Raw genomic sequence first — 19,137 nt, 5'->3', positions numbered from 1 at the left:
TCCCTTAGGCTATTTTGCCCATTTCATATTAATGAAAATTCTTTCCCAGTGCTCCAGTCGTTTCCAGGACCAAAGAGAGATAAATGGAAGGCTCATTAATTTTTACAGGTCTCAAATGCTATGTTTTCCCCAACTTTTAATAATTAAATGATACCATAGGGTTTGAACTACATAAGGGTAAAGCTATAAGACTACTGTAAGAACTATTTTTATTAATTTGCTTTATATAATCTAAAAGTCTAACATAGAATTCTGTATCCAAAAGATATTTATTTACAAACCATCTCATGTAAGGATGCAAAACTGCCTCCCTTGTACTTGGGGCATCAGGGTGAATAAACTCCCAAAAAAAAAAAAAATTAATCCCAACACTGTTCCTCTTGGTCAGTGGTGACCCATAATATAGAATCAGCTACCTACCTGGAAACATGTGTTTTCCTTTGCCTAAATTCAACCTGAATGGACTGAATGGATATGAATTGATGACCAAGACCTAAATAGTGAAATCTCAAGTTTTCCTATACAACCAAAACAAAACTAAAAACTTCCTACTGTTCAACTTTTGTTTCAAAATCCTTTGCCATTTCTAATTGTGTAGCCAATATTTATTGATTCACATGTGCAAATTTCCACTGTTTAGAGAAATCCTCTTTTTTTTAAAAAAAAGAAATTGTGCTGCTGAATAATACCGAATTCTACTCACAATATGTATTACTTTTCTTACCTGCCTCTTTTTTGTTCTGTGAATTTCTGGTGGTATGGTGATGAAGACTTAGATTCTTGGGGTGAAAAGTAAATGTGCATAGAGTGTTTTTTAAAGTTAGGGCTTTCGTATCAGTGTAACCTTCATCAACTCCAAAATATATTCCCCCTGGACAGTGGTTGAATACTGTTGTTGTTAAACACGTGTTAGAAAGTCAGATTTAGAGTGGTTAAAAGTCTAGCAAAAGATTTCAGGAAATCAGAGGGAGACTTATAAACCAGATTTCCTGACTTGAGGCTGTGTTCTCAGACCACCCACAAAAATTAATTGTTCATTAAAGACCTAAATAAAGAGCTTTTAACAATTTTACTGTCAGGATGAAAAGTATGGAAAGTAATGGCTAAAAACACATGTTCCACTTAATTTTTTCTCTCATAAGAAAATAAAAAAGCAAAATGATATTTTATAAAAGTAAATATACTTCTGTTTTTCAATTACATTATGCTTCAAGCAGATAATCTGATGACAAGCTAATTATTTTATAAAGTTTCCAGAAAACCATTTCTACTTAAGGATAGAATTTTATCATGTAGTAAAATTTGGGCACAAGCAGTAAGTAAACACTGAATGTGAGATTATGATTTTTAAAAACCATAATTTGTCAGCTTAAAAATGCAGTTGGGAAGCTCTTCTAGAGTGTGTGAAATGAAAACTTAGAACAAAAACGAAATGAAGGACCAAAATGGTCAGGTAATTGTGTTTTCTAAAGTTTCACAAGGTATTTGATGTAGCAATTCTTAAGACTTAGCAAAATATTCAACTAGTTGAATCTGGAACTAGAAACATATAAAGGAATTCAGAGATCATTTCCTCAGAGATTTTCAAACTACGGTCCATGAAATGTGAGGGAAGTGTTAGTCACTCAGACGTGTCCGACTCTCTATGACCCCATGGTCTGCATAGCCAGCCAGGCTCCCCTGTCCATGAAATTCTTCAGGCAAGATTACTTGAGTGGGTTGCCGTTCCCTCCTCCAGGGGATCTTCCTGATCCAGGGATCGAACCTGGGTCTCCTGCGTTGCAGGCAGATTCTTTACTGTATGAGCTACCAGAGGCTGGTTTCTACATCCTTCAGATCTCTGAGCAATGTTCCTTTATCTGGCTTCCTAATATGATTTCCTTTGAGGAAAGGGTTTGAAAGCTCAACACATTTGTGAACTGCTGCTGGTTCTACTTCTTCACTTAGATGTGAGGAAAATAAAGCCCAAAGTGTTTGACTTATATATGAATCTAACATCAATTGTCTTATTATATAGTAAGCCATTATCAAGGTTACTGTAATTGCACTCCAACAGCAGCCCTGTGTGAAACTGTCACAACAGGCCTATTATTGAAGTGCTATTCTCTCAAAACATGGTTTTTATGAAAAAAAAAAGAAAAATAATTTCTTAGATTTCTTTTTTTGAAACTGCTTCCTGTGTTAGTCATTAACAGGTATATCAAAACAATGTATTCCCATAAACATCAAAGTAATTGGCACTTTCTTCTTAAACAAAGTAATTTTCTATGTAGCACAGACAGAGCGACTGGAAACATTATTTTATTGAAATGTTTAAAATGTTGAATTAATAATTATGTAACAACCAAGGGAAAACACTTATTTTTAAGGTAAAATCTAACACTGCTCTATAAAACCTCATTTTCAACTGTTTGTTCACATTATGTAGACATAGGTAACACAGCTGAAGATGACTTATATGTTCTTATAGTTTTATGAGAATTAATGGATAGTCATTTGTCTCCATTTTGAGGTACTATCCTTTTTTCTTGTCAAAATAATACAGTTATACATGTGTGGATTAGTTACTTAAACAGTGCCAATTAACAGGCTTTCATGAAGATGGAGCTAGAATTTATTTCATGTGCTCATTTTTAAAGGAACAGACATACAATTTTATAACCGTTAAATTGCCAAAATTTTCAAAAAGGTACTCCACAAATAACTGGCTCACTTGGCAATAAAACTAAAATATTCATAGACTGCTGATTACCCTTCTGGAAAGAATTCTGGTAACATATGCCAATAGCCACAAAAATTCTGAAACTCTTATGAGTTTAGTCCAAGGAAATAATATGAAGGGAGAAAAATACTTAGGTATTAAGCTATTCATTACATTATAAAAGAAAAGTTTAAATGAAATGAATGATCTTCTGTAAGTATATAGTTAAATAAATTATTATAAAATAATCAAAATAAATTATTATGTAGCCATTTAAGTAATCATTAAAGAAAAGAGGTGGGGAGGGAACCTTTTCCAGTAACACAAAATGCTGTTCATGTTACAGACATGATGGAGCAGAGATTGGAATTCATCTGGTGACTTTTCAGGAGAGATGTGTTTTAAAGTATACATGTATACCTGTGGCGGATTCATTTTGATATTTGACAAAACTAATACAATTATGTAAAGTTTAAAAATAAAATAAAATTTAAAAAAAAGGAAAAAAAATAAAGTATAAATAAGGCAAGTGGCATTCCTTTTATTGCACGGATGATGGGGTAGAGCTGAAAAAGAACTGAGCCTAAGTCTACAGTACATTGATTTTTTTTTCCCTAGTAATAAACTATTTTCTTTAAATTAATTTCTGATTCTTCTTAGATACATCATGTTACGCAGAAGACCTGACAAACAATCTTCATCTGTTTCCTGAATAGATAAGTTCATTCAGCCAGAGGAATAGTTTGTTCTCAAATGAACAGAACTGCCTCCAGACTAAGTTGTTGCCAGGCCATGATATTGCTTGTTCTGAACTTAAATGAATCAAGGAAAGAAGGAAAGACTATTTCCTCTGATGGGACTCTACAGCCAGAAAACGTGCATGGGGCATCTGGACTGAGGTATCTACCTCATGGGAAGGCTTCAGGACTTGGCCCCATTGAGATGAAAGAATCTGGTCCACACAGCACTTCCATATGCTAAAGCAACTCTATTCTTAAAGCAGCTGAGTCTTCCCTCATGGATGCCAAGAGCTTCTAGACTAAGTGAACAGCATTACCTCCTCCACAGGTTGCTGAGCAAGGAAAGAAGTCCGTCTCCCTCCATCGGTGGATGATAGGCTGATAGAAGATGAACTGGACTGTACTGTTCTCAGGCCCCGAGCTGCGAATCTGTAGGAGACAACGGCAAAGCACAGGAACTAGTGTGACGGAGGGGTGCCCTCTGGGCTCCTTGTAGCTTGGACAAGGATGTGTGGTAGTGATGATGGTCTCAGGTTGTGTCAAGGACCACACTGGGAGAGAAGGGGCAATGGCAGCTTCACCCATCTTACCATCTAACCAGCAAATGGTCCTTGCAGAAACCATCACTATCATTACTTCAGTTCTGCGGCCACAGAACAAGGTCTCAACGTGTGATTCTAGCAAGTGTATCCGAAGCCACTGACTCCCTCACCCTCTTTTAGTTTCACCCTCTCTGGTACAACAGGTAACATTATGTGAATTTTTCAATGTAGGTTCAGAAGTAGATAATTTGTTCTAAGAAAATTATAAATGCAATCTGCTTCAAAAAAAACTAAAGGTACTGTCACTGTTCAAGAGAAATAAAGAGCTAAAGAATTAAGTAGCTCCTCTCACTCTGAGACTTCCCTGGTGGCTCAGACAGTAAAGCGTCTGTCTACAATGCGGGAGACCTGGGTTTGATCCCTGGGTCGGGAAGATCTGCTGGAGAAGGAAATGGCAATCTACTCCAGTACTATTGCCTGGAAAATCCCACGGATGGAGGAGCCCGGTAGGCTACAGTCCATGGGGTCCCGAAGAGTCGGACACGACTGAGCGACTTCACTGTCACTATCTCACTCTGAGACATACTTCGAGTTTCCTGGCAATGGTGTGATTGATAGATCTTAATGTGCAAAGTTACCAATGGTAAGCTCACTGAAATGTAAATTCCTGAGTTCAAGCCCAGAGATGCAGGCAATTTAAATGTAGAGAGTCCAGAAGTCAAATTTTGAAAAGCACCAACTTACATTACAAAATCATTTATTTCAAATAAAACAGGTGTTTATGAAAATTATAGCTCTTTTGTTTTTTTAAAAGAGGGGAATGTGAGGCAGTTCTTTCAAACTCTTAATAATTCTTTAATAGTTTAAAAATACAGGTTGAGGAAACAAAGTCAAACTGAAAGAGAAGGAAAAGTATCCAACAGGAACAATGCACTGCTTTTACAAAGACAAATGACATACAGTATTTGAACAGTTGGGCAAAGGCAAGGCTTGGGCTATTTCTTATACTGAAGGAAGGTCTATGGAAAGCCTGGTGGACCACCTTCTACTCCAACTCCATCCTGGCAGTTAGAGGAGCAACAGTCCACAGATTCATGTCCCGTACGTCTTTGCTAATGTTTTCAAGCTTAGCATTGTTCCAACTGCCCTTTACCTAGGAAAAATTGATGGGTTTGGGCTTCAGCTTTTTTTTTAAGATAACCTTATTTTATTTTGCTACTGAGTTTAGAAACAATTAAGCACCTAGGATGCAAAGAAAGAAGGATCAGGTGCTAACCCCTGTATCAGTTTTTGGCACTGGGATGAGAATATGAGATGTTCCTCAGAAAGTCTGGGAGCATTGCAAAGTGCAAAGATGAGAGGAAAGCTATAGAATATCTCACATTATGCGAGGATTCTGACCCATGGAGCATCCCAGTTTTTCCTGATTAAAATAAACATTGATATGATTTCCTACTTTAAAGCAAAAACAGCTGAAGCAATACCCTGTCTTTCACAGAAGCGGAGCATGGCCTACCGATTAGTATTTTTCAGTCTTATGTGTCAGATACAGGATATCTAACTGCTTGTTTCAGTTCAGTTCAGTTCATTTCAGTCGCTCAGTCATGTCCGCCTCTTTGCGACCCCATGAATTGCAGCACGCCAGGCCTCCCTGTCCATCACCAACTCCAAGAGTTCACTCAAACTCACATCCATCGAGTCGGTGATGCCATCCAGCCATCTCATCCTCTGTCATCCCCTTTTCCTCCTGCCCCCAATCCTTCCCAGCATCAGAGTCTTTTCCAGTGAGTCAACTCTTCGCACGAGGTGGCCAAAGTACTGGAGTTTCAGCTTTAGCATCATTCCTTCCAAAGAACATCCAGGACTGATCTCGTTTAGAATGGACTGGTTGGATCTCCTTGCAGTCCAAGGGACTCTCAAGAGTCTTCTCCAACACCACAGTTCAAAAGGATCAATTCTTCTGCCCTCAGCTTTCTTTATAGTTCAACTCTCACATCGATACATGACTACTGGAAAAACAATAGCCTTGACTAGACGGACCTTTGTTGACAAAGTAATGTCTCTGCTTTTTAATATGCTGTCTAGGTTGGTCATAACTTTCCTTCCAAGGAGTAAGTGTCTTTTAATTTCATGGCTTCAATCACCATCTGCAGTGATTTTGGAGCCCCCCAAGATATTCACTTAGGTGGCTACAAATACTTAATACTGGTATAGTTGTCATTCTATTGCCTTTATCTTCCATTTGTAAACTCTGCAAAGGCAAGTATCATTCATCTTGCATACTCCTCTTTCTTCAGCATCATCCACAGTGCTTGGCACACAGCAAGTATTCAAATAATTGCTGAATGAATGTATGAATGAACCAACCAATGAATGATACTGATTATGGTCCTTTCAAGCATTTTCAGAATTGCAAACTATTATTTGTGACAAATTCTTGGAAACCTTACAGCTTCTTGAGAATTTGGTGGCAAGAGTGGTAAAGAACCCACCTGCCAATGCAGGAGACATAAGAGATGCAGTTTTGATCCTTGGATTGGGAAGGTCCTCTAGAGGCAGGCATTGCAACCCACTCCAGTATTCTTGCCTGGAGAATCCTATGGACAGAGGAGCCTGGCAGTCTACAGTACATGGTGTTGCAAAGAGTTGGAGACGACTGAGGCAACTTAGCACAAACTGCGAGAATATCCCCAAATTAAAATATAGTAGACTGAGGCATTTGGGCTTCCCTGGTGGCTCAGACAGTAAGGATCTGCCTGCAATGTGGGAGATGTGGGTTTGATCCCTGGGTTGGGAAGATCCCCTGGAGAAAGGCATTGCAACCCACTCTAGTATTCTTGCCTGGAGAATCCCCATGGACAGAGGAGCTTGGAGGGCTACAGTCCATGGGGTCACAAAGAGTTGGACATGACTGAGCAACTAAACACAGCACAAAGGCATTCAATAAAGGTTACATTTTTATATACATCTTGAAGTTTTCTTGAAGATTCCAATCATTTCTTTTTGATAAAGTGTTGGTAAAATTGATTATGTTGATAAAATTCATAAAAAGAAGCAGATTGTTACAACATAGTCCTTGCCCAATAGTACTTTCTGCCCTCCTATGAAAGCTATCGCTTTAAACAGGATAGTAGCAGAAAAGGCTTATAAAAATGCTAGTTATTATTGGAATAAAACATAGACTCAATTTTTCCACTGTTTTAACAGTTGGAAATGCTAAGATTCGAGGTTATTCAGTAAAAATAATGAAAAAAAATGTTAGCACCCAACTTTATTTTTACACTTCCTATAGTGTTTTCTAGTCCTCCTAGAATGCCAGACCTCAGTACTGGGAGACATAGATAACAGTTCAGCCCACAGGCCCTTGGCTCAGGGTTGCATGAGAGATGTTGGCTATGGATTTACTGCCCAAAGTACTTGAGTAGGGTAGTAGATCAGAGATGCTTCTTTGGAAATAATAACTGTAATGTTGGCTAAGGAACAAAGAGGTGGAAGCAATGTGTCAGGACTAAGATGCTGAGGCAGGGCAAACTAAGGTCTAATGGAAGGCTGGTCTCGGTGCTCATATGGAGAAGGAGGGCAGAGAACTGAGCAGAGTGGAGCCAGAGGAGGCAGGACTGGACCGGGGCCTGCCACTCTCAGTGTCAGAGAAAGGTGAGGAGTTGGTTCTCTGACTCTGTCTTCAACCTAGCTGTACCATTGGTAAAACAAGGTGGGGAACTCAACAAGAAATGCAGTATACAGTAATTAGAATTGACTGGCATAAAGAAGCATATTTATTGGATGAATCACTACCTGTAAAGGTTGAGTAGGAAAATGAATCACTATTTATTACATGCTTCTTTTTTTCCCCCATAGTTAATTTAGTGTTTTCCTCTCTAGAATGTTTGGCTTACAAAAATGGTTTTCCCTTTGTATAAGCATAGGTGGACAAGTATGGGGTGGGCATCTAGAGACAGGCTGGGTGGCAGGGTGAAATCAATCTGTATTTAAACATTTGCCAAAGTTCAGCCTCCATGAGAGAAAGGAAATGATGATTTCAATCCTACCCAAGATTCACAGGCTGCCCAAATTTCACAAAGTCTATCTTTATCACATTAGCTTGTAGCAAGTATCTGTAGCTTTTACTATCTGTTCATTTTATTTTGGTACTTAATTATAGTCATCACTATTTCAAAATTCCTACTCAGTGTTTTTTCTCTCAAACAGCATCATGAACTAGGAAAGGGCGGATACCATATTTCAAAGTCAAGCTGCCTCAGGCATGAAGAATCTCCTTGGAGAAGAATACACATGAAAGTTCTGTAAACTTACTTCATGAAGTGAACTCTCATAACTTTATGTATGTGATTTCTGCTTAGGAGCCCTGCTTATTGTTTCACCTTTAATAAAAATTTGGGGGATGCTGAATTATGTATGGGGTTATGCTTCCCTGATAGCTCAGTTGGAAAAGAATCTGCCTGCAATGCAAGAGATGCCAGTTTGATTTCTGGGTCAGGAAGATCTGCTGGAGAAGGGAGAAGCTACCAATCCAGTATTCTTGGGCTTCCCTTGTGGCTCAGCTGGTAAAGAATCTGCCTGCAACGTGGGAGACCTGGGTTCAATCCCTGGGTTGGGAAGATCCCCTGGAAAAGGGAATGGCTGCCCACTTAGGTATTCTGGCCTGGAGAATTCCATTGTCTGTATAGTCCATGGGGTTGCAAAGAGTCAGATACAACTGAACGACTTTTACTTTCACTTTCATGCTTAAGTCTGTCCAGAAAGAAATATGAAGGTGTCATCTCTACTTAAATATCCTAACTTTGCAAATAGAAACCACCAGCTTTCTATTCCTTAGAGTGCTTAGGCAAAAATTATGCTATCAATCTTCCTAATCAAATTCCCCAACTATGAAAATGTAATGCATTTAGAAAATTATGCTCTTTAGGAAATAACTGTTCTTTAGTTGTCAGTATATGAATTGTGAATCAGTGTTCTTGTTCTGAGTATGATGATTGGTTATTATTCTTCAGTCCCTGCATGTGTGTGCTAAGTCACTGTGTCTGTGTCTGACTTTGTGACCATATGGACCATAGCCCACCAGGCTCCTCTGTCCATGAGGAGCAAGAACACTGGAGTGGGTTGTCATGCCTTCCTCCAGGGGATCTTCCCGACCCAGGGGTTGAACCCATGTCTCTTATGTCTCCTGCAATGGCAGGGGGTTCTTTACCACTAGTGACATCTGGGAAGCCCATTCTGCAGTGTATTTTGGCTACTTTGATGGCTTAAGTACTCACTCATTGCTTTTTCCTTCTGCTAATATGGCTTTCTTAAATTTTAAAAATAGTTCAAACTGAATACTTATAAATATGCCTTAGCTGCTTTCACAAGAAGAGCTAAGTTCAATGTTCTGAAAAAGAATACTGCTGCTGCTGCTACTAAGTCGCTTCAGTCGTGTCCGACTCTGTGCGACCCCATAGACAGCAGCCTACCAGGCTCCCCCGTCCCTGGGATTCTCCAGGCAAGAATACTGGAGTGGGTTGCCATTTCCCTTCTCCAATGCACGAAAGTGAAAAGTGAAAATGAAGTCGCTTAGTCATGTCCGACTCTTTGAGACCCCATGGACTCCATCCATGGGAGTTTCCAGGCAAGAGTACTGGAGTGGGTTGCCATTGCCTTCTCCAGAAAAAGAATGACTTAAAAAAAAAACCCTCTTCTATCTGGGAAGGTCCTTCTCTTTTACTGGGTCTGTAGCTTCTGAAAAGATAGCCTGGTAGGGGAAGAAGGGGATGCTAAGCCAGATAATTATCTAGCCAATAGCCAATCATCCTCAACAGTTAATGTGATTATAGGTGTGCCTACATCCATTTGTCTTATAGCTACACCTGCCAAACTGTTCCTGGGTATACCACTTGTAAATCAATCAACCTCGGACCATCTTCAGAGAAGTGGTTGTATGCCATGGTGTAGAGAGAGTATTGTAAAAAGTTTGACCAGAAGTTAAAGCATTTGAAAAGATGGAAAGGAAGTCATTCAGTTCTATTTGCTTTTATACGCACTACCTCATTCAATTCCTCACAAAGACTATGTGGAGAGATTCTTATTACCATTTTTCAAATAAGTAATAGGTTCCAGGAGGTAAAACAACATACTCAAGGTCACACCTCCAGGAAGCAGGACAATATCCACAATTCTAGAGTGTCTATCTTTTTTACCCCTCTACACTAGCATTGCCAAAAATGTACAGCCAACATATGAATTACAAATTTTTGGAAGACATGGCTTCCCTAGGAAAAAAGATGAGTGCTTAGTCCATTTGTAAAGGTGGCCAGAAAAAGAGATTCCAAAAAATAATATATAGCAATTCTCACTGTGAGAAAAATCTTTCTTTCATGCAAAAAGTCTTTTTCTTTTAAAAAAGCAAAAATGGTATTTTGACAATAAAGTTCCTTGGAGATGTTGACAAAGTACCATTCTGACCCCGATGTATTTCATTCAGAAAGGAAGTTGTTGCTTAAACAAGTGCATAATGAAAAAGAGATTATACTTTGAATGACACTGAAAACTGAATTATAAACTGTGTATATAATTTTTAAGCACTGAAATCATGAAAGATGATAAATAAGCAAAAGGTAATCTTTTATTTTCAGCTATTCCCTGGGGAAAATTAAGGAAGAAAAGGTTGCTTCATTATAAATCACTGGGAATAAAAGTAATTTTGTTCTTTTTATTTTATATCTTCTTATATTATCTTGCTCATTTTCAAGTTTGAGTAAAAGGATTTTTAAAAATGATAATCTATTTTATACTAATTTTACATTTATTTGATTCTGATCTTTTCTAATGAAACTTTCATCTCCTCTCATTTGCAACCTGAAGCTAGGTCACCAAACAGGATATAATGAAAAAAAAATCACTAAAATGATAGCTTGGCCTGTTTTTGAAAGAAGATATTTACAGGTTGCTAGGATCTAGGAAGTTATCACAAAGTTCCCCGAAGTTAATTTTTCCTTTAATATGTACTTATACACAGAGAGGAAAAAAAATATCCTCTTAGCCATTCCCTTCTCCAGGGGATCTTCCTGACCCAGGGGTCAAACCCAAGTTTCCCACATTGCAGGTGGATTCCTCACCATCTGAGCCATCAGGGAAACCCTCTTAGAAGCAACGCAGAAGACTAAAAAGAGTTGGAGACAGAAGTAAGGAGATATCTTCGGTCTTGGCTTGTCACTGGCCTGAGCTAAGGAATGTCACTCAACTTCCCTCAGGCTCAGTGTCCTTGCAGGCAGAAAGAAGATGTCACCTCTGTTCCACTTCAGCAACTGCCATCTGGTGAAAGTTGCTTGTTGGTGCTTATTGGGCTTTTTATGGAGCTATGAAGACAGATATAATTCTGCTTTTGAGGAACACACAGAGGGGAGATGTGATGTAAATTGGAATCTAGGGTCGAATCACAGAATGCTTCTGGAAGGGGAAAGTCCTGAGGTACAAATATGAGTTAGGGAAGAGAATGCAAGAAGAAAAGAACATTGCAGCTAGAGGACACAGCATTGCGTGAAGGTAAAGAGTGCAAGATGTTGGAGGACTTGTCAGTCATACAGTTGACTGAAACAGGAGAGGAAAACTCAAAGCTGAGGTGGGAAACGTAGACAGAATCCAGATTATTGAGAGTTACACGTGCTGGGCTATGGCTTTGCATTTTAGTCCCAAAGCAAGGAGTGGAAGTGAGGGGCAATGCAGGATCGTGAACAGGGAAAACACTCCAGTTTTTAGAAAACTCACTCTGAAGGCGGTATAGACAATGGCTCAGCAGCTGGGAAACTCATTCAGAGCCCATCACATTAATTCAGGTGAGAAACACATAGACCTAAATTAAGAGACGGTGGCAAGAACAGAGAAGAAAGAACGGTCTTGAGAGATGGCATGGAGGTAGAGCTGACAGAGTTTAACGTCTAACTAGGGGTATACAGGAGAAGGGAAAGGGTGTGAATCACAGGTTTCTGACTTGGCTGGGTAAACAGTGTGGTATTCCACAAGAAATAAAGAAGATAAAGTAGGTTTCTGGGGCTAGACAAGTCCAATTTTGGACACATTGAGCGCATTGTCCCCGTGGGTGATGTGCAGAAGGCAGCTGGCCATATGAAATGCATTTGACAATTCTGCGAACTGTTCCAGTGTGGATAATGTTACTTGAATTCAATTCTGTATTTTCAGTGTGTGTATTAACTCTTTTAAGGCCACTAGGTAAATTAGTGTAAGTGGTTTATTCTAAGGGCTTCAAAAACTAAGATAGCTCTCATTTTTTACTGTATTTGTTTGTTAAACTGAAATTATTTAACTACCTGCAATGTCATTTCTATTGTGAGCTATCTCTGATGGTTTGTGGGTACTTGTTCATGGGCATGTAGCTGGCATCTGGACTGAATTAAAAAGGGTTACCACGCAGATGGAGACAGAGGACAGAACTCTGGAACCCTTCTTTCATGCAACCTCATTGCCCATCACATTTTCCTAAATGCATCCCTACTTCCAGCTGCCATTGGGTCATCAAGCCTTGGCTTAAATCACATGTCCTCTGGCTTCAGGTCCCATGATGAAAAATTTATGGAGTCTTGGACACATTACAAGTTTTACAGCTTTACAGCTGAAATCCTTCTAGTCCTTCTGACCTACTGAAGGAAAGAAAATATGTTTTATTTTATTGGGATTCCCAAACATTTCTTTGAGTATATACATTTTCCCTACAGAATGTGTATGTTGCTTCCAGCAATGTGTTTCATATTACGTTGAAGAGTAGGGACGCTCTGATAGAAGGAAACAGCTTGGTCTTGTTGCCAGTACAAGAGGAAAAAAACAACTTGCAACTGGAAGCATGATAAAGTCTATGGATCATTAATTTGCCTTTCTCTTTGACTGAGGATACCTTATATGAGTCAATGACTGTACCCTAGTTTGTTTTAAAAATGGTACGTATCCCTAACTCATCATATGCTGGCTTTTTGAGGGGAGGTCTTTTTACTAGCTTATACACACACAAATATATATAAATGTATGTATGTATGTATTTTCTTCCTAGAACCTTAAAATTATCCATGTTCTTATTGCATGTTCTTATAAAGTAGCTCACGCTTGCTCAGTTGCATCTGAGTCTTTGCAACCCCAAGGACTGTAGCCCACCAGGATTCTCTGTCCATGTGATCTTCCAAGCAAGAATACTGTAGTGGGATGCCATTTCCTACTCCAGGGGATATTCCTGACCCAGGGATCGTACCCACGTCTCCCGAGTCTCTTGCACTGGCAGGCAGATTCTTTACCGCTGTGCCACCTGTAGCTCAACACCCTTGAATTAAACATTTCCTGGATAACAAGCTTTCCAATCTATGTCAAAGCCTAAAGTCTCTCTTTCTTCAGGGGATTATAAGTAATACTAGTTCAGATGTGGCTTGAAAACGGGCTCACCTTGACAATGAAATCTGCTGTAAGTGGTCCAGCCATTCTCAGTATCTCTTTGTCTGGAAATTTCTGGAAGTCCACACTAGAATTGTCCACAAGAAAGATGCCTGTAGAGCTGAGATTGTTTTCACCTTTAGCCCCCTGGAGGGTTTTGGTTTCCAGATCTACATAATCAAACACAGGAAGAGGAAAGAAAGATGTTCCCAGGGCTACCACAGACCACACGCAAGCACATCCCATACAAAATCTAGAGCTACAAGAGGGAGAAGTATCATTCTTTATAGGGCTGACATATTTGAAATGTGATAGAAACAAAATAGATAGGCACTGCTGGATCACATAGGAATTGATGCAGCAAATGAAATTATTTTAAAAGTTATTAATCAAGAATTCAGGGCTCCCTGTCAAAAAATCTTCAATTCCCTGGATGACTTCATTTGGGTACCCTAATTTACCACAACCATATTCTTTGGACTAAACCATCTCATCCCCCATACATCTTATTGATTTCAGTCTTTACAGCCCTCAGTCTCAAATTTACCCAGTAGTTTTCCTTTTTGTCTATGAGACCCAGGGTACCTCTCTGAGTTCCTTAAGCACTCATTGGGTAATTTGATATTCATGTGTTACCTTGCAGTTATTGATACTTTGTGGTTACTTATTGCACATGGGCTATTGTTCAAAATGAAAAAAAAAAAAAAAAAACTACAGTGGCTTAAAGACAGAGAACTAACTATCCTCTTTACTTCTCTTTCTTTTTAAAATCCTTTTTAAATTCAGTCCTGTGTACTTATATGGCAGCTCATAAGAACTTAGGATGGAGAGAAGAACGTCTGGATCCCTGGAGCATTCCAATCTGAATTTGCCCAGTGACAAAGCCTAGGCAGCATCTTTTGTTTTAGGAAATCAGAGCATGCTGGGGAGGAGGGTAATTTTGATATATATTTCAAAGCAGGTTAAATTCTCATGTGATTGAGTACTTTAGAATAATTGCCTGGTACATGAAGAAACGTGGTTCAGTTCAGTCAGTTCAGTCACTCAGTCGTGTCCGACTCTTTGTGACCCCATGGACTGCAGCACACCAGGCCTCGCTGTCCATCACCAACTCCCAGAGTTGACTCAAACTCATGTCCATTGAGTCGGTGATGCCATCCAACCATCTCATCCTCTGTTGTGCCCTTCTCCCGCCTTCAATCTTTCCCAGCATTAGAATCTTTTCCAATGAGTCAGTTCTTCACATCAGGTGGCCAAAGTATTGGAGTTTCAGCTTCAGCATCAATCCTTCCAATGAATATTCAGGACTGATTTCCTTTAGGATGGACTGGTTGGATCTCCTTGCAGTCCAAGGGACTCTCAAGAGTCTTCTCCAACACCACAGTTCAAAAGCATCAAATTCTTCAGTGCTCAGCTTTCCTTATAGTCCAACTCTCACATCCATACATAACTACTGGAAAAATCATAGCTTTGGCTAGACGGACCTTTGTTGGCAAAGTAATGTCTCTGCTTTTAATATGCTGTCTAGGTTGGTTATAACTTTTCTTCCAAGGAGTATGCATCTTTCATTTCATGGCTGCAGTCACCATCTGTGGTGAGTTTGGAGCCCAGAAAAGTAAAGTCTATCACTATTTCCACTGTTTCCCCATCTATTTGCCATGAAGTGGTGGGACCAGATGCCATGATCTTAGTTTTCTGAATGTTGAGCTTGAAGCCAACTTTTTCACTCTCCTTCACTTTCATCAAGAGGCTATTTAGTTCTTCTTCACTTTCTGCCACAAGGGTGGTGTCATCTGCATACCTGAGGTTATTGATATTTCTCTCAGCAATCTTGATTCCAGCTTGTGCTTCATCTAGTCCAGCGTTTCTCATGATGTACTCTGCATATAAGTTAAATAAGCAGGGTGACAGTATACAGCCTTGATGTACTCCATTCCCGATTTGGAACCAGTCTGTTGTTCCATATCCAGTTCTAACCGTTGCTTCCTGACCTGCATACAGATTTCTCAAGAGTCAGGTCAGGTGGTCTGGTATTCCCATCTCTTTAAGAATCTTCCTCATTTTGCTGTGATCCACACAGTCAAAGGCTTTGGAATAGTCAATAAAGCAGAAATAGATGTTTTTCTGGAACTCTCTTGCTTTTTAGATAATCCAATGGATGTTGGCAATTTGATCTCTGGTTCCTCTGCCTTTTCTAAATCTACCTTGAACATGTGGAAGTGCACGGTTCACGTATTGTTGAAGCCTGGCTTGGAGAAATTTGAGCATTACTTTGCTAGTGTGTGAGATGAGTGCAATTGTGACGTAGTTTGAGCATTCTTTGGCATTGCCTTTCTATGGGATTGGAATGAAAACTGACCTTTTCCAGTCCTGTGGCCACTGCTGAGTTTTCCAAATTTGCTGGCCTATTGAGTGCAGCACTTTCACAGCATCATCTTTCAGGATTTGAAATAGCTCAACTGGAATTCCATCACCTCCACTAGAAACATGGATAGACTAAGTCTAACAATGGTTTTAAAACTTGCACAAAGACCCTTGGTTTTGGCAAGGGTTGTTTAGCAGAAACAATCCCTGGTACAGTAGGGATCTGGGTCTCCTAGTCATTTAGTCAGAATGACTCCCCTCTTGTACATTCTGTAGATTGAGGTTTTGGAGTTAAGGACAGTTTTCAGGTCTCTGGAGGCACTAAGATACCCAATTTAGTTACAATAAATTACTCTAGATGTCTACTTCAAGTTTCCTACTAGAAGGACTAGCAATGGGTAGAAAACAGTGTCCAATTAATGCCCATGTCCCAGATGAAGTCGAGCAGCCCTTCTCTGGGAGTAGGTCTGGCCTTCCACCCAGGCCCCAGTGCAGGGAGGACCTCATGGAAGAATATAAGGCACATGCAGACGACATGGAGTGGGAGAAGCATAGTGGTTATCATCAGAGGGAAGCAGCTCTGTGTCTCTTTTCCCTAGCCTTCCCTCCTCCAGCTGCCTCCGCTAATTTGTGGAGGGATCTCCAGGACATAAATTAACTTAGTTTTGGAAAACTCATGAAGATCTAAGCCTGAGTATCTGATTCAGTTTCATCACCAGGCCTCCCAGCTATCTTTCCCAAAATACTTCTGACTAACGATGGGCTGGGCCTGGACAGACTATCTACTCATGTGGAGCGTGTGTTAGTCACTTAGTTGTGTCCAGCTCTTTGTGACTCCATGGACTGTGGCCCATTAGGCTCCTCTTTCTGTGGAATTCTCCAGGCAAGAATACTGCAGTGAGTAGCCATTTCCTTCTCCAGTGGATCTTTTTGACTCAGGGATTGAACCTGGGTCTCCTGCATTGCAGGCAGATTCTTTACCATCTGAGCCACTAGAGAAGCTCCCTAAATATTTACAGCTGGACTCATATTGGGCCAGCTTCTGGGACTCAAGGATAAAAGGGCTGCAAGAAAAACAGGGCAATATTTATTCACACATTTATTTTACTGAGTTATATTCCAAACATCAAAACTGCCTTAGTTATACATATGTTATCAATAGTATGCCTATTGGCAGAAAAAGCAGATTCTGTTTTGCTTTCCATCATTTATGATTATCATCTGAAGCTTCACCTATCCAATCTCTAAAGTAATTAAATCAAACAAAGCCAATTCTTCAGCTTCTTAGGAATCATACAATTAGGAAGTCTGGGATGCCACTACATTTATAAAAATGAATTTTCCTCTTACATCTATTCCTTTGGGTGGGTCCTTTCTTCTGCAATGAGGAGTAAGTCCGCCATTTGGTGATGGACTGGTCTAGACTTTTTTTTTAGCCTCTCATTGCACAGAAAAATACTTTTTTTGACTGAGGTTGTTACACCAGCAGTTAATTCTGTCCAGTTCTCAAGGGGAAAAACAAATCATTTGAATGGTAATAGTGTACAAACATATATCATCCTTGGACATGTGAACAATATATTTTGGGGGGTTGTTCAGGGTTAAAAAAGGACTTGGGTCCATATAAGGTGGTTTCCCAGAATCTTTTGACTTTGCCTGGACTGTACCTTACTTATTCCTTTATGTCACATGACCTCTTAAATCCCACCTTTCCCATGGCATGCAATTATTTTTATTTTTAGAAAGACTTCAGTAGGCTCTCTGAACTTTCACAGGCTCCAATTTGTCTCCCTCTTGTTTGTCTTTCTGGAATGATTTCATTTATAATCCAATTGCCAAAAGATAATGCTTGCTACCTAAATTGGCTTCTTAGACAAGTGTGTGGGAGGGAAGAGAAAGCAGATGATAGATGGTTCTGGAGGAAGCTAGGAACAGTCACAGCGGAGATCAGAAATGCTCAAGGGACCAACTGAAGAGAAGTCTTTCAGTGAAAGTGAATTTTGCAGAGAATGCTGGCATATCCTGTCCTATTCTCTCCTAGTTTATAGCCTATAATTTTCTCCTTGTGATTTACAAGTTTCCATCTAAACAACACTACATGGTAAAAAAAAAAAAAAAAGATGTGGCTATGTACTGCTGGCTTGGCATGACTAAAGATCAATTCTTGCCCAGGCTCTGGTTGGACCCTGCTACCATTTGATCTTTGGGGTTATGATTACCCTTCAATCCTGAATTCCAAAAGCTATCTTCAAGATGTTAGGGTCTTGCATTATCTTTTCTACCTGGTGTGCTTATTTAGACCCCACAGTTCTCTTTAAATGCCATTGGGTTAAGATTGTGAGGAGTTTCTATATTCCTCTAAATTGATGAAGTAATGGAGCATGAAAGTAGAAATTTAAAAGAATGAAGAAGAGGGAGGGAAGGTTGGAAAGAAGAAGAAAAACAAGAGGTGAGGCAAGGAAAAGACTGAGATTGACTGAAGAGGAAGAAGAGAGAGAATGAGAAATAACATGCACAAAATCATAAACATGTGCTTAACTCAGGAACAATCTATTGGAAGCATCAATTTTGCATCTTTCAGGATGACTGTGGTTAGAGGTAATAACCAGAGAGGTTTCTGCTATCTCCTAGGCAACTGAAAAAGAAATAAAAGTACTCAAAATACCATATTATGATAGAGAATTAAGATTTGTATTCCTAAATCGTAATCTTTTCTGGGGGGGGAGAAAAAAAACAGAATAATGACTAAAATTCTCAATATCCAAAAGTCAACAACTGAGTTTACTTACACAGGTGATCAGGTCCTTTTAAGACAAGACGAATATGTCTGCTTCCATAGGGAATACCAACCACTGTGTTGTCCACTAGAGAGAAAAAAGCAGAATCTTAAAACACATAATTTGATACAAAATTACTGATTATGTCCTATGTAAGGCACTGATTTACAAACACCCCCAAATGACAATCTTTTAAAAATGTGTTTAAAATCTGAACACCAATATGTGGGAATCAAAATTTACACTTTCTACAAAATAAAATATGCTGAAAAAGCTGGTCACTTGCTAATTCATAGGGATCTGGCCTTTGAAAAAAATATATGAATTGTGACATATTGAAAAAAGAATTTACAAGTGTTCATTTCTAATGTTAAAACCTGATCCTGTATCCTCATATTTTAAACTGGAGCAGTTGTATAGAATTACAAAAAGAAAATAAGTTCTAATGCTCTAAAGAAGATTTGATTATATTAAAATCTGGCTTTCCCTTGAGCAAAGTGAGTATGTTGGATGAGTACCACAGATCAGAAGGCACTATCTTGTATTTTTTTAACTTTCTAGGTCAGAAATCATGCTTTCCATTCTTT

The 19,137-nt window shown here is 39.3% G+C and overlaps 1 protein-coding gene across 2 annotated transcripts in view; it reads right to left on the bottom strand.

Annotated features, from left to right (window-relative positions):
- The window catches only part of ADAMTSL1 (ADAMTS like 1), a 495,660-nt gene that overhangs the window by 270,341 nt on the left and 206,182 nt on the right, over positions 1 to 19,137 (bottom strand). For both annotated transcript variants that reach the window (XM_005889557.2, XM_070375945.1), the window contains exons 6-8: positions 18,563 to 18,637; positions 13,422 to 13,579; positions 3,759 to 3,870 (exon numbers count right to left, since the gene is read on the bottom strand). In XM_005889557.2, coding sequence (XP_005889619.2) covers positions 3,759 to 3,870; positions 13,422 to 13,579; positions 18,563 to 18,637 — 345 coding nt within the window. The remainder of the gene's footprint in view (positions 1 to 3,758; positions 3,871 to 13,421; positions 13,580 to 18,562; positions 18,638 to 19,137) is intronic.

Source organism: Bos mutus, chromosome 8, assembly GCF_027580195.1.
Source record: "Bos mutus isolate GX-2022 chromosome 8, NWIPB_WYAK_1.1, whole genome shotgun sequence".
NCBI classification, from domain to species: Eukaryota; Metazoa; Chordata; class Mammalia; order Artiodactyla; family Bovidae; genus Bos; species Bos mutus.
This window is presented reverse-complemented; position numbering and strand designations above follow the sequence as displayed.